At 45.5% G+C, this 16,315-nt stretch overlaps 1 protein-coding gene across 1 annotated transcript; it reads right to left on the reverse strand.

The window, feature by feature from the left end:
* Positions 1-1,390: 1,390 nt before the first annotated feature.
* Positions 1,391-9,123, reverse strand: tbx20 (T-box transcription factor 20). The gene is made up of 8 exons (XM_037454789.2): positions 8,677-9,123; positions 7,542-7,779; positions 6,332-6,496; positions 5,393-5,501; positions 3,906-4,064; positions 3,657-3,733; positions 1,888-2,000; positions 1,391-1,719 (listed from the first exon to the last, which is right to left on the reverse strand). The coding sequence occupies exons 1-8, from the start codon at positions 8,804-8,806 to the stop codon at positions 1,391-1,393; spliced, it is 1,320 nt and encodes a 439-aa protein (XP_037310686.2). The 5' UTR covers positions 8,807-9,123.
* Positions 9,124-16,315: the final 7,192 nt, after the last annotated feature.

A 16,315-nucleotide genomic window follows, 5' to 3' on the forward strand; every position in this document is an offset into this window, starting at 1 on the left:
TTTTGACCGTTTTTTTTTTTTCTTTGTATTTTTGGTTTTTAACTTAAATTTGTACTGTTGTTTCACTCGTGATCACGTAGATGTATTTTATGGCTGTTTTTTTAACGACGTGTCGAAAATGAGATCTCGATCTCAATGGGACTTTTTACCTGGTTAAATAAAGGTTAAATAAAAAAAAAAAAAGAAAACAGAAGAACTCACGCGGCTAGAGGCGACCGATGGATGACGTTGTTTTCCTGTTTATTTGCTCTCTGCCGTGCGGTTTGAGCCCTTCTTTTTTCGGGAATTCATTCAAAAAGAGGAACCCAAAGCGGGTCCTTTTCAAACTGTCCGACCAGAAACCCGTCGGCTATGATTTCCCAACAGGAGACACATCGGTGCCGTCAGCTCACGACTCCTCCTTTGTGGTCAGTGGTCAGCGGGTTGCTGTCGGCCCAAAAGGGTGGAGATTAGCAAAGTTTTGACACGAAGACAGTTCCACACATGTTTTTTTTTTGTTGTTTTTTTAACGCTAAACTAGCTAGCTCGCTATAGTTGGGAGGTGACGTCGGATGGGGAGGAGAACGAGGGCTGAAGTGAGGCTTTTCCATCCACGTCTACATCTAGTAGGTCAGAAATAACAAAGTGCAACCCGAGGACAACTATTGGTTGGGTGCTTTGAAATGAAATGGTCTTTCTGCAGCCAAAGGAAGCGCGTTTACATGCTGGTGTGACCGGGGCCTTCAGAGGCTGCACAGACTCTCTCATTCGTCACATATTATCCCGTACAAAGTTTACCCAGCGTGTTTGTCTACTGCTGTCAGCATGCGTCCTATGATTGATTCTTTTTTTTTGTTTTTTGTTTTTGTTGCTGCTACAACTAAGTTTTGCAATTACACCATTTGTACAACGCATTTTCACCACGAGAGTGCAGTTCGATTTGGCCGGCTGTCAATCAAACGGAGGAAAGTCACAACACTGAAGCCTCAGATCAGCCTCTGCAACAACAAAAAAAGGGTCGGACGCCAACGCGGCCTTCGGCGACTTTGACACCTTTACAGGGTTCTTCTGAATATCGTCTCAAGTGAGTTCAAACTGAGGCTCCACCCACTGTTCTTCTTCGGGGGCCGACGAGACCGAGCAGGCTCCTCGCCGCGTCGGGGCTTCGGACAGTTGTGCACGATGTCACTGAAGTGTTGGCACGAAACCCCGGTGACGCGCCCGTCCGCCTCCGTCTGTCTTTTTTTTTTCTTCTTCTCGCCTCCTCTTCGCACTATTTACAGAGACCAGGGGGGGGGACCACGACACAAACGGGAGGAGGGCGCGCGTGAGCCCGGAGCGGGGAAGCCACAGGCCGCACTGGCTCGGGGGTCGGAGAGAAGGTCGTCCCCCTCCCCCCCCCGGGATGCGGTCATACGAAGGGCGTCATGACCGTGGAGGAGTGGCGGAGTCCCTGGATGGCGGCGTAGGGCCCCTGCTGGAAGTAGTGGTGGTAGCGGGGCATGTGGAAGGAGGGGAAGGACGGCCCGCTGGCCTGCATGGTCCCGGCCAGGGCGGTGGGGGTCAGCGGCATGCCCAGCCGGCTGTAGGGGGGCAGGGAGCCCTGGATGGGGTGCGGCAGGGAGCCGGCGCCGGAGCCCATGGCCGAGAGGGACTGCGGGTGCTGGAAGCCCGAGAAGCCCGAGGTGGTGGTGACCCAGGAGCTCAGGGAGAGGTTGTCCGAGGCGCTGAAGGCGGAGCCTGCAGGAGACAACGGGTACAGGTGGGAAAAAATGACTACATTGTGCCAAATACAGCGTCCTGCTACAGGACAAAGATGCACTTGGAGTCCAATATTTAGCAATGGACAAGACGGAATGTTCCTTTTTCTTATGGAGATTGGTGCCCCCCCCCCCCCCCCCACCTCACCTCGGGTGTGTCCGCCGAGTCCGTCCTCGCCCAGGTTCTCCTCGTCGCCGGCGTAGGTTCGGATCGGCGACCGGGCGTACGAGTGCTTGTGGATCAGATTCTCAACACTTTCCCTGCAGCAAAAGTCCAAGAGAGAGCCCCCAAAATAAATCTCTTTTGTTCCATGTTAGGTTTTCAAATTCTTGTTTTTTATTTAAGTTAAATTTTAGAATCTGATCAAAGGTTGTCAAAATTTTCAAAGATTTTAATTCAAAGTTTCCTTTCACCCTTCAACCTAGAGTTAAGTGTCAACTCCTCTCTTTGTTGTGCAAAAATTTCCAGCTTTTTATTCTTGTTTATTCTATAAAATTGTGTTTTATACAAAAACTTTGTGTTGCAGATTGTCCTCACAGACTTTCAGTGTAAGCACGGTGAAGATTGTTTAATGATGTCTCTGCATATTTCTATGCATTTATGTCATATTTAGTTGACATTTCTGAACATTGTGTTTGTGCAGACTGTGCATGTAGTCGTGTGTGTGTGTGTGTGTGTGTGTGTGTGTGTGTGCGTGTGTGTTTCCACCATCCCACAAAGTGCGTTGGCTCATTTGAGTCTTGTCAGATCACACTTCTCAAAGACAGTGACACAAATTGTTAGGGAGGTAGTGAGCGTGTGTGTGTGTGTGCGTGAGTGGGTGGACAGGCAAGTGGTTTGCGTCATGCGAGCCATGCGTCCACATTATGCAGCCCCCCCCCGCCCCCACTCCGCCCCTCCAATTAGGTTAGGAAAGTGCAATATCTGTCAGCAGAGGAGTACAAATGTGTGCGTTTTTATCAGCACCGGGCCTCTTCGGCACAGAGGCCACGGCAAACTCCCACAATGCTCGGCAGAGCAGGAGGGGAAGGGGGGAGAGTGTGTGTGTGTGTGTGCGTGGGGGGGGGGTTTCTGGGCCATGCTGGTTTCAATCAGTCACAGCAGCCAATTGAATTATATTGTGTTTTAGTGCAGTGGCCGACTGCAGCCTAATGCGATTTCTGCAGCTCCCCGAAGATCAATTGATCAGGTCTAATTCACAGCCCTCAAAAAGAAAAAGACAGAGGAGGGGGGGGCGGGGGGGGGGGGGGGGTGGTCTGGCTCAGGTTTAGTCATCTCTGTTTTGGGATGTTTGATCGAGGGGAAATGGGCAGATGGTTTGATTTTGTCAGCTGATTTCGGGGCGTAGTGCCGGAATCAGGAATTACGAGAAGTGTGTGTTTTGGCAGCGTCCGTAAAAATCCTTTAGATGGGGATTTGTAACTGTGTGTGTGTGTGTGTCATCTGTTTCATGTCAAATATGGTACAATACATAATATTTACACACACACACACACACACACCTGCACATTAAAGTGAGAAAGGACAATTAAAGGTACGAAAGAAAACTGCAGAGGAAACGAGATGTAAAAAAAAAGACCAAAAGGAAGGATTGAAGGATGATTGAATTGAAGAAAAATAGAAGACTTTGAGGAAGGAGGTAAGAATAGAAAACCAGACGAGAAGGCAAAAAGATGAGAAGACGGAGTGGATGAGAAAGGTACGAAGGAAGGTGAGGGGAGGAAAGGAAGGATTAAAGAGAAAGGGAAGGGAGGACTACATAAATAAAGGAGAGCAAGGACATGTGATTGTAGCCTGTGGCATGAAATCATCACAAGAGAGAAACAAACCCAGTAGCTACACACACACACACACACACACACACACACACACACACACACACACACTCTGAGTGCAGGACCCAGAAGCCCCTGTACCTCTCCATGTCCGTCAGCCGAGACGAGTCCCGGAAACCTTTGGCGAACGGGTTGCTGTCGATCTTCAGCTTGGTGATCTGGGAACAGCGGAGAGAAGTGTTCACCCCGGAGGTCAGGGGGTCAAACGCCTGCCCTTCGAAACGACCCAATCAAAACGCAGCCGCGGCGGCCCACGACTCGAATTCGGAGCAGCATTTCGGCAGTCGATCCCAGAGAAGAACCCCCCCAAAAAAAGGGGGCGTCGCTCACCAGCTGGTTCTGGTAGGCCGTGACGGCGGTGAAGACCGTCTCCACGAAGACGAACGTGCGGAACTCCTCGGACTTGAGGTTGAGCAGCGAGGCGGTGTGCTCCTTCTTCTTGATGATGTGGACCCGCGGCTGGTACTTGTGCATGGAGTTCAGGATGATCTGCAGAGGGCGAGGGGAGCCGGGGTCAACGACCATCGCCGGGGGGTTTAGACCGCCGCCGCCGCCCGCCAGGGGGCCGCCGCCATGAAATAGTTCAGTCGTTGGAAGCCTCATTATGGAGGTTTTTTTTTTTTTTTTCTCGATTGTATGATGTTTTATGGGCAAAATGATTGAAAAATAATGAAAGAATAATCAACGCTTCATTCTGTGTACCTAAAGTGTACTAAATAATTATTAGACAAATTAGACTCCCACAAAAATGGTTATTTCTACATTTAGGAATCAATCAACAGTCGTGAAGACCATGTGATATGATTGACAGACCTTAAGGTTAGAAGGTTTATTGCTGGTTTATTTAGAAACATGTTCACGGTCATTTATCATTTTATTCCTGCTACTTTGTATCTCATAAAGACACTCAAATAAATATATAAGAATATAATCAAAAGTAAGGCATCTGTGAATAAACACTGGAGACATTTGGAGAATAGCTGTAAAGTATTAACAAATAGAAGTCAGTATTATTATTTTACTACAAGACTGAATTATATTTTTGCAAATGTCAAGGGTCTTATAATAAGCTCATCAAATTAAGTGGAAATTGTGTAATTAAAATATCAATCCAAGAGGTTTTTAAACAATGCCGTTAATTTAGTCGCAAAAAAGACCGTGACGTTTAAAATATGTCAGTCTTTTTTTGGGAGGTAAAGAAAACACGAATAATACTAAAAACATATTATTGATTATACCTCATAAAGAATTCGTTAAAACTGCTACTACAACTATAATAACGATCAGTCATATGGATTACTATCAATAATAGGCATAAATAAACTGTATACAGCATTTATTTGGGGTTATTTTCACTTCATATTTCAGGAGGTATTTTTGGAATGTAACCAAAGTATGACACACACACACACACACACACCCTTCACCACAATGCTCCCCTTGTTTCCCAGACTGTGGGTAAATGCTGGATGAACATGTTTCTTTGGGTGCTTGCCATGGTTCCTCCAGTGAAAGGAGGATTAAAAGAAGCTCTTTGCTCTTGTCGGGGGGGAGCAATTAAAATGTCACCGAGGTCTTTAAAACCTATCAAGAGACAAAGCTTTTGTTTTGGACATTTTTATACGACTCACTTACTGTCGAATCAACTTTTGACATGTTTAAACGTGTCATTTGGTCGATATTCAGAACATCCACACTTTTTACCAGAAGAAGAAGAAGAAAAAAAACACACACACAGTCTCCACAGTCTGCTGATAACATCAAATATTATATTTTCTCGGAACAAAAAAAAGGAATAAAAGGAAACCAGCGCTCACGTGTCCGTGCTGGTCCAGCTCGTTGTTGGTCAGTTTGACCTTCTCGAAGGAAACCATCTGCTTGACGAGCTGCTCTCCGGTGAACGGGGAGTCCGGGTGGACGTACAACCTGAAGGACAGCGGGTCACATCCTGAGCTATGATTGGCTGAGAGGCGTTTGGGGACTCGTCCGATAACCAGTCACCAAAAAGCTGTTGAATATTGCTAAAGAGGCTTTGTCGTTACTGTTGTGACGCATTCGTTAGTTTTAAGGGTGTTTAAAACGTTGGAGACAAGGAATAGTTTAAAATCTAAATGCACATAATTTAAAATGAAATAATTTTATTGGGAAAAACACGTGGGGATTTATTGATACAGTTCACCAAAAATAAGCCACTTATGTTGCTTTTTTTTGCCGAGCTGCACGTGCTTAAATATAAACACAGACACCTGAAACCAACTCATTAAATTGGGCTTTTTTTTATTTTAGAGGGAAAACGTCGTAGAGAAGAGAAACCCCATTAAGGACATGGCCAGTGGTCGTTGCCCGAATAGGGACTGAAGCTATAAAAAAAAATGCTGTTTTCATGCTGGAATGGACATGTTCGTGACATAAATCAGCATCACGTGACTGACTTCCCGGAGGAAAGATTTAATTAACGCATCGGTCTCCATTAACGGCGCGTGGCCTCGCGCAGCTCTCTGGTCCCCCCCCCCCCCCCCCCGTGTTTTCTTCACGAGTGGTTGATGATGTTCATTTTTAGGAAGAGAATGGAAGAATGGAATGGAATTTTTAGGAAGAGAACACAAATATTGTCCCTTTAAAATAGAGCTTTGATACATGATATGATTTGATATTTTTTTCTCGATCTTTGCTTTTCGTCAAAATACGAAAACAACGTGTCTTTGAGTCCCGCGTGAGACCACGCCGGCCCGTCGATGTGAATGAATGAAGTGTACCTTGCGGGAAGGGGAGGGTCGGCCTTGCCGGCCACCAGCCAGGAGGAACGGTGGTAGGCGTACCGGTACCGCTTGTTGTCCACCGGGACGATGTCCATCAACACGATGTACTTGGAGTCTTGGTCCACCCCGGAGAAAGAGACCCGGATGGTGGGGAACATCCTCCTGATGGAGCCGTGACGGGTGATGTTAGCGTTACGAGACGTATTAATGTTGGTCTCATTAGGAATTGTATTATTATCATCATAAATGTTGGTATGTACTTTAAATGATCAAATAAGTATGCCACCCCCCCCCCCCACCACACCCCACCCCATGCATCACATGATCCCTCTCAGAGGTGAACAATCTGACAAATACGGAAGAGTCAATACATTTCTCCGCAAAACAAAAGTTACTTGTACATTTTATTGTCCTAAATCAATTTGTACATTTTATTTTAACTAAATACTGCGTTGGAGGGAAAACGAATACCATTTCGAAATAATTTATTACTAGTAATAAAATACATAATCTGATTTTTTAATGATTTTTTTTAAATTAAAAAATACTGACTTATAAAATGACTCAAATAATCGAAATACATTTCATAATTTTGTATTAATTTTCCCCTCCCGGTTGCTTTAGCTGCATGACCTCATTGTCCTTGATAGGCCCCTCTGCTTTTGTCTTCACACGTGGGACACTTCGTGCAGAAATATGTCACTTTTAGTAACTCGTCGAGTCTTTTCTTGACGCTTTAATTTCAGGAAATGATCAAATCATTATTTGTTATTATTATTTATGACCAGTGGACATCCAGCCGTGGTGGACTCGTGCGTGTGCGTTATATGTTTGTAACCTTTTTTTTTTTCCAGCGGAACCTCAGATTAAGACGTGTAGCCATCAAACAAGGAGACTAAAGTCCTCAGGTCAGCGATGTCTGAGGAGAACCCCCAGAGGAACGTGACGGTGACCCCTGAACCCCACATTAGCACAATAATCTCTCATAGTCTCATAGTAAATAGCCTCTCATCACTCGCTATCCTTACATTGGCATCCAATAATCGTATTTATCTACTTAAGAATGTTATGTTATTTTTGCATTATTATTATTATATTTTGTTATCTTCTTGTATGGGAGCATCGACATAATAATAATCATAATCATAATAATAACTCGGAATCGTGAGAATAATTAGGGTTAAATAAATAAAAGAAAGCCGTTTACCTTCCGGACTTGGTGATGATCATCTCGGTACCGAGCTCGTGAAATTTGTCCCACAGCTCTTTGGTCTCCAAGCTGCACGAGATCTTCGCCATCTCCTCGCTAGGGATGCCGGGATTGGTGGGGATGAGCGGCTCCGTGCACACCGCGGGCGCGCTCCCGCTAAAGTCGCCGTGCCCGTCCAAGGAGGACAGGTCCGCCAGAGACTGCTGGTTGCAGGAGGACTTCTCCACAAATTGTTCTGTTTGTTGAAGCAAACACAGAAATCAACGGATATGAGGAGACTGATTTACATTCTCTCTGAATCAATGACTCTCTGTCATCAACGAATAAAATGATAGATAAAAATGCTGGTGACCCTGCATCTAACGTCTGTATAGTCTACATTGGAATATGTCCCTCTGTTATTATCACAAACCACACTGTTCCATACATGAAATTAGGAGTGTAATATTTGAACCCAGCATGTTTCGTTTGTTTATTGTTTATTCTATATAACAAATACACATAAATTAGTCTACTATTCTACAAGTGTGTTATTCCTCTTAGAACAACTTAATTTTATGCAGTAACTCAACACACGACGGATTCAAATCACACATAAGTTTATTTTTAGGTAGAAAATAAAATTATATCCAGGCTCTGTCAGCTGAGCTTTTCGGCCACATCCTCAACTTTTACATCACGTGTTTTATTGTAGAATTATTAGCCTATAAAAAGTTTAACTTTCAAACAAATCCAATCACACATTTGTTTGTATTTTTATTTGTGGAATGATGGTGATGCTGCTTGTGTATTTTGTCATCTTATTTGGGCTACATATTTATTTATTTGCAGGTTTTGCATTATGAATCCTGGCCGCTCGTGTTTTACACCACTGACAGTTTGTCCTAATTTTTTTTATTTATTTTTATTTTTATTGACAATGCATTCAACTTTTATCTATTATTTATTTTTCATTACTGCTGTCATTGCGTGTTTCTTCTCTATAATTCGTCAGGGCTTTTTCTTGCTTTGGCAACTTTAACAGCTGCACTCTCGCAAACCAGTTGACGTGACTCCAGTAGTTTTCTTTATTATTATTATTATTATTATTATTAGTACATACTTTCCCGATGTGGCCCTATTCCATCCTTACCAAGGGGCTTGATGGTGTTCTCCTCCGTCTCCTTGTCCTTATTGGTCTTTCCGCTGGACATCAGCGCGGCTATGGAGAACGCGTTTGCCCGCGAGGAGAGCTGCGGCTTCGGGGAGGACGTGTACTCCATGTCGCTGAAAAAGGCTTCGACCAACGAACAACAAAAAAAATAATCCCCCTTTTTTTTACATATAAATAAAATAAAATAAAAAAAATCCAACAGAAATGCTCAACTCCACGAAGAAGAAGACGAAGAAGAAGACGAAGAAGGAGGAGGAGGAGGAGGAGGAGGAGGCGAAACAGGGTGTCCTTGATTTGTCTCTGCGCACCGCCCGCTCGCTGAAGCGGATGAACTCTCCCCGCGTTGCGAACACCCGTCACAGGCGAGTCGTGCGCGTCTCTGGCTGCATGGCGGAGGACGTCGGAGGTGGACTTCGCTCCACTGGCTTCCCTGCGGTGTCGGATGTGCGGCGGCCTGCTCTGTGTGGGGAAGCTTCGGTCCGATCCACCCTCCCCTTATAGTCCCCGGCCCGCCCCTCCAATCACTGCCTCCGCTTCCACGTCACCCCCCCAGCCCCCAACCCCCGCTGTCCCACAGCCGTCCTGATAGTGAGCAGCCAATTAAAAACCATTAAAAAAACAACATCAACAACCACCCGGAGCTGTCAGGGGCCCTATTCTTTATAATGCCAAAGATATGACCTCATGCTGTGTATAGTGTGGTGATGACAGTAGGACGTGATAAACATGGGGTGAGGAGACTTTATACCCTTTGCACAATATACAGTAGGGAAATGAAAACGTTATTTTACTGGCTGCACCCCCATCGAGCCAAAGACGTGCTGTTAATGATGACATCAATGTTAGCAGAAAAGGTATCAACGTCAGCTTGACATTTATAAAACAAACAATAAAGTGGAAAATTCAAATCTTTTTTTTTGAAAAACAAAAAGAATGTAAGTCCAAACCTCAGTGTCTGAAAGGTATTGATCGCTAGTCAAACATTCTTAGTTACTGCGTCACAACATCTCTGTCCCAAACAGTTTTTAACCAGCTCAATGCAATCCAACAAATTAGTGAATTAACGTATATTCTGTTCTACTTTCAGCGTTGTGTAAAAAAAAAAAAAAATCCAGCGTGGTCAGCAAAGCAGGTTTTCCAAGGGCCCCAACATGTTGTACCAGGTCTGTAACAAAAGGAAATAAAAACGTTCTTTTCAGTGGTGTTATACTAATTAAAATACAACAAAACATGATCTTTATTTCTTCCATTAGTAAAGAAAATAGGTGAGATTAAAAGCCTCATTGTTCTTGTGTCCATACGCTCTGAATGTAAAAGGGAGCAAATGGATTAATTGCACCGCAGCAATTTATTCACAACGTCTCGTGTAAATCTATGTTGTGTTTTGTTATGTCAACAAATTTCAGATAATACCGTGAAATCAATAAATCTATTAGGCCCCTGTCGGGTCCCTCTGATACCTGACGAGGGTCTGAGGACAGAAATGTCAATAATGAAGTGAGTCTATGTGACGGAAAGTAGGCAGGATGTTCTCTTTTATTTAATTCAAACGCAATAAACTACACAACACAACAATCCATTTAAAGTAATCTTAAGGATTTTGCAGGCCTGTACATTTGTGGCGGTTGTGATTTCGATGCTATAGTTTTTTCAAACCCTCAGCTGGGATGGATTTCAGGTTTCTTCATCTTCAATCTGTTTGAAAATGAATGTGTCAAGAGAAAAATATTCATTGCGAGCACCAAAGATTCTGCTTTTTGTGCCCTCATTAAGTGTGCGAGAGACCCTCAGCAACGGTGAGAAATGCCTTTACAACGCACACGCACACACACACACACACACACACACACACGCACACACACACACACACACATCTCATTGAGTGCAGGAGCAGCAGTCTTGGGTTAATCTGTTCTGTGACACACACCAGTGAGCCCCTAATCTTTTACACACACACACACACACACACACACACACACACACACACACACACACACACACACACACACACACACACACGTGAGTCTCACGTGAAAACAGGAAACGCACCTTGTTTCTATGAGGCATAGCTGGGATGGTCGTTGGCTCAGTGGTGAGCGCTCTGCACTCAGCAGGTTCATTCGGTCTCGTATCGAAGGAGAAACCTTTCAGGACGGATTAAACATATCTTTCCACTTTTTTTCTTTCAACGTGATCGTCGGCACTGCATCCAGTGAGGCCACGAGGAGGTTCCTTCAACCTGCATTCTTTCTACTGAACAGCAGGGGGCGACCACTCTGGTTGCATAGAAGTCTATGGGAAAATGACTTGATTTCTCCTTCTTTGTTCCCTCAGTAAACATTACGAATGTTTGTTTTTTTTCAAATTGCTAATAGACCTTACAGCAGGGAATGTTCTAAGCTTTACTGGGAGTTGTCTGTGGTGGTCTCTAACCCAACTTTAACCCTTTCACATTGTGTTTCTGGCAGATCAAGTGCAATTGCACAAAGTGGTCCCTTTTCTGTTTCATTCAGCATTTAAGTTTGCATTTTTTTGGTCGACAGAAACACGACGTCAGATTTGAGAGCTGAAAACGGGTCGTCCGTCCATCAGCCGATGACGTCACGGCGGCTCCGTCCACTTTCTTTCTTTCGGTCTCAGTTGTGTAGCGTTTCAAGCCACTCTATGCACACACACTGTTCCAATGAAGATGTGAACACATCCAAATAGTTTAGAAGTGATGAGTTCATGGTGCAGGGCGCTTAATGGACAGTGATGAGTGATGCATGATACTAAACTGTAATTTACTGTAACATACATTGAAGATAGAATGAATACTTCCGAAGAGCACCGTGTTCCCAAAACGCTGACTTGAGTTTTACTAAAGGCTTTAACGTGCGTGTGTGCGTGTGTGTGTGTGTGTGTGTGTGGAGACAGAAGGATCACCTCTTGTCCTCAATGTCACTCCCCCTCTCCTCTGGAGATGGAGGCTCACATGAACACGGACTCAGAGATCTGCGGAGCAGCTAAACCCATTAGGAGACTCCTGAATGCAAATCCTGCTGCAAGCAGATATTTAATAAGAGACCTGCGCCGGCAAATTCGATTACGCTTGCAATTGCCAGTGGATAATGTGCTAAAAGCTTTCCCACTTAAAGCGTTACTCCTTTGCTGAATATTATTCACACTTTGAGGGGCCAGTGCGGCCTTGAAGGAGCAGGCGGAGCGGGGCGGGAGAGCTGAAGGGAAACAGATGGCGGTGGATGTGGATGAGAACAGGACGAGTCACAGATCAAACAAGGGGGGAATCAAAGGAGCCACGGCCCTTGATTCTGCTGGTTGGATAGTTATTGATGCTTCGCAGCCAGCTGACCTGTTGAAGTGTGGATGTTTGGTGATGCGGACTGTTTTCCCTTTTTTCTCCGTGCCTTTTTAATCTTCATGTGCAAACCTGCTTACATCAGTATGTCAAAATCAGCCACGGTTTAAGACAACATTTTACTCTCTAGTGCACCTTTTAAAGTATCCTTTCCACACATAGATATAAATGCACGTTCATTTCTTTATATTTTTTATTAAATTTTAACTTATTGAACTCAAGAAAGCACATAGTTGAAAACAAAAGGACTTTTTAAGAGGGGTCAGTTTTATAAATCGGTTTCAAACATTCATTTAAATCGTTGATTAAAACGGTATTTCTCTAAACTCAAAGCACGATTGGCGATTTCCATGCACAAAGGTCGCTGTAAACAATGAAAATTCAAAATCAAAGATCAAAGATCTATTCTGTCACTCACTTGGTGGCGTTTCATTAATGAACTGGGTGTGCATTTAAATGTAATTAAGTACCTTACTGTACAACAGTATAGATGTCTCACCTTGTTTATCTGAAAGAATGAGGCGGATTATTATTCTAACATCAGTAAAAACACTCCAATTAAAACCAATCGCGGCAACTAAACTAATGCCAGGTCATTAAAAGTAATAAAATATTGATTTGTTTGGACACATTTTGCCACGTTGAACTGATTCAGGCTTAAACATCTTTTTTTTTTATAATTAACTTATGTCTTAAAAGTCTTAAAAACCTGTAATTGTATTGAAGAACACATCCCAAAAAGAATGATCCACGTCACAAACGACTAAAATCGCTGTGTTTTCCACCTGAGAGGATAAAAACCCGCCCTACGACGGACCCGTGTTTGTGTGTGTGTGTGTGTGCTGCACATCAGTATTTTGTTTCCCCCCCCCCGAGCATCAGATAACGGGATCGGCGGCGGCACTCAGGGATATGACGGCGAAACCCTCTGAACAATTACACCTGGGGAGATAAACGGCACCGCGGCGCGAAAAAAGGTCAGCGACAAAAAAATGACAGCCAATTCCCCGCAGAGTGGAATCCGGCAGGAGAAATAATCGTCCCCCCCCCCCCCACACCGCCACCCCCCCGGTGATTGAATTGCATCCTGGGACATTTGAGCCACAGTAATGAAATGGCTTGTTGGTTGTTGTGACCCCCGACCCCCCCCCCCCCACCTTCGCCTCCCTGACGATTTTTTTTATTTTACCCGATTATAGAGCAGGCAGCAGGGGCGACTATTTGCCTACAGCAACACATCTAATATATGTGCATAGGTTTGTTTTGGTCAAACGTAAGTCCCCCATTATCACGGATGCTCGTGCATATTACACGACGGCGTTCGACCCAGTGGGGCCGGCGGGGGCCACGGGGGGGGGGGGGGGGGGGGAGCGGGGGTGGGGGCCGCCATGGACAGGTAGACGATCCGCTCTCTCTCTATAGAGCCACGCTAGCTAGCGGGGGCTAAACAGTCTGCAGGGGCACGAGACTAAAATGTTGAGAAATATTTGATGATCTACACATGACTACTGCCTTTTTCTACCTTTCTCTACTCACTTTATCTCTTTATTTTTTTTTTTTTGAAGAATGCACGGAATGTGAGGAGCAACTTTTGGTTAAGAGAAGGCCATGTTTTACAGAGTCAGGTTTAGGAAAAGTATACAAATTTGTGTTATTTTACAATAAGCAAATCCTTTTTACTTACTTTACCCAAATGCATTGGGAGTGTTGACTTGTGGTGACTTGGATTTTCGGCGGGAAAAAAAAGGTGAAAGGAGAAAAAATAATGGTTGAGAAAAAAGTACAAAATACAGAGAAGTTGTGTTTTTATTAAGAGGAGAATAACGAAAGAAAGGTCTGTAAAGACCCAGATAAATAGTTCCCATTGGTCAATGATGCAGCATGACGTACCTTTAACATGAATACAGATGTTGTCATTTGACTGTGCTGTCGACAAGACAACAACCCTAAATGTTGAAGAGGGGGTAATTGGAAGTTCTGATACATTCCAGAGAGGCAACTTTCATGCGGAGAAGCAGTTGTTTTCTTCTTATTTTCTGCTAACAGATCATCTCCGATTCACTTTGATCAGAAGCATGTCTTCACCCAAGTGGACTCTTGTTCACCTGCTGCAGAGAATGCCCCCTCAACGCACGCACGCACACACACACACACACACACACACACACCCTTCCTCCCCTGCAGAGCTCGAGGCATGCAGTGATCGGTCTGTTGCCTCCGTTCATATGACTAATTAGACCAGCTTCACACTGCGCCGTCCCTTTTGAAGCTGATCCCTGGTGCTAATTGCTGCGTCGGTCCAGGTCCACAGCCAGGTGAAGTTCAAATGCAGGACCCACGTCTCCACTCGACCCCCCCCCAGCGTCTCCCCCCCCCCACCTCCCCCCCCCCCAGCAGACCTCCGTTTGTACGCACAAACAATTGTTCCAATGTGAGTGACGTGCAGAGCAGCTTAAAACACCGCCGCGCTCTCTGACGCCGTCAAGATGACGCCGTGTGAAAAACTTCTTTTTTATTTTTGCTGTAGCAGCAAAAACTTGGAGAGTTTTTCTCCTTAACCCTCCACCTGCCCCCCCCCTTAACTCCCCCCCACTTAAAGTCTGTTTTGCCCCAAACTCAATGGGATTACACTGGGCCTTGGTGAAGGATAGGTCAAATGAAAAGAGAGTGTGCTTGGCGGTGGGGGGGGGGCTTGTGTGTGTGTGTGTGTGTGTGTGTGGGGGGGGGGGGGGGGGGGGGGGGGGGGTGTGATGGATCAGGGGGCCGACGAGCCAGAGCAAGCGAACTTTAGAAGAAGTCCACTCGGCTCCTGCGAGGCCCCCGAAAGGTGTTTTTTTTTTTTTTTTTAGCGTCCGTCCTCCTCGCCGTCTGTCTCTACACGACCACCAGACCCCGTTCGGCTGGTCAAACAAGTGTTAGATCTTTAAATGGGAATGTTTGACTCCGCGCCGCTGCTGAATAATTGAGGAGGCGGCGGCGCCGGGGGCCCCCCCCCCCCACCCACCCACCTCCGGCCTCTCTGCCGCGCGTCCCCTCAAGAGACGCGTGGCAGACGCGCCCGGCGCCGAGGGGGGCCAGCGACGCGCTTACTGGAACACCCAAACCCTTTTCGCGGCATTGCACGGACAACCGGAAGATTTTAGCGGCAACGTGGGGCGGGGGGGGGGGTGGTGGTGGATGGAGTTGGGGGGGGGGGGGGCGGTGCTAAAAGCCAACAGTGGGATTTTTTAGAAAGGCAGCCTCTTTGTACATCTCTTTAAGGATGAGTGCTGTAATTGTGTTCTGATTCTGCGGACCGCATCGACCCCGCTGACCCCCCCCCCCCCCTCCCCCCCGAAGAGTGCCAAGAGTCACATCTCTAAATATGGCCGGGGTGTGTGTGGGGGGGGGGGGGGGGGTGTCTCTGCATGTTAGACTGTGGACTTCACCTCCTTGTCCTTCTGTTAGTTTGACCTCAACTACAGAACTCCACACTTCAGCCCCACAGATTTTCACTTTGGCAAAGAGAGAGAGAGGGGGGGGCTACTCGCAGGAGGTCAAAGTCAAGGTCACCGTGCAACTTCCGGGGGCCATCAAAAGTAATTAAGTAATAAAGTATTTCTTTGTAAGTAAGTCATATGAAACACTATTGTCAGTAAATTACGCCTATACAAATCCCAGGCTTTTATTGTGAAAGGTTTTTATTTGTAACTTAATGACCGCGGCGTCGTGTACTTCCTGAAATGTCGGAAATTCGAAAATGTAAAAAACCCCCGAAACCACGAACCTTTCTCACACACTCACACTCACATTGACTAAGTGTGTGGGATGGGGAAAAAAGAAAGAAAACACGTTTAAGCCGTAATCTCGCCGTCTCAGGGCTTGAATGCTTCTACAAGTGGGATTAGCGTCGCAGCTAAAATAACACAAAGAAGACTGGAGTAGAGCCAAACACTGCCAAGAAAAGGTCTATTGTTGTCCAAGTTTTGTTATTGCCTGGAATTAACAGCACTTAGTAACACACACACACACACACACACACACACACAATGCAGTGCTATTTTTTTTTCTTTGCAGTTTTTACACTGTTTCCATGCAGCTGTTGCTAATCCAGACGCTCATGCAGATGTTTTTGCCCCCCCGCCCTCCATCCCCCGACTCCTGCTGTGTCTCCATCGATATTATTGATCCTCCCGCGTTTAATCCTCATGTTTATCTGCTCCAGGTACTTAATTGCCAGACTCTCCCGGAAAGTGCGGAGGGCCCGCTGAGGACGCGAGG

The sequence above is a fragment of the Pungitius pungitius genome, chromosome 11 (genome assembly GCF_949316345.1).
Source record: "Pungitius pungitius chromosome 11, fPunPun2.1, whole genome shotgun sequence".
Classification (NCBI taxonomy): domain Eukaryota; kingdom Metazoa; phylum Chordata; class Actinopteri; order Perciformes; family Gasterosteidae; genus Pungitius; species Pungitius pungitius.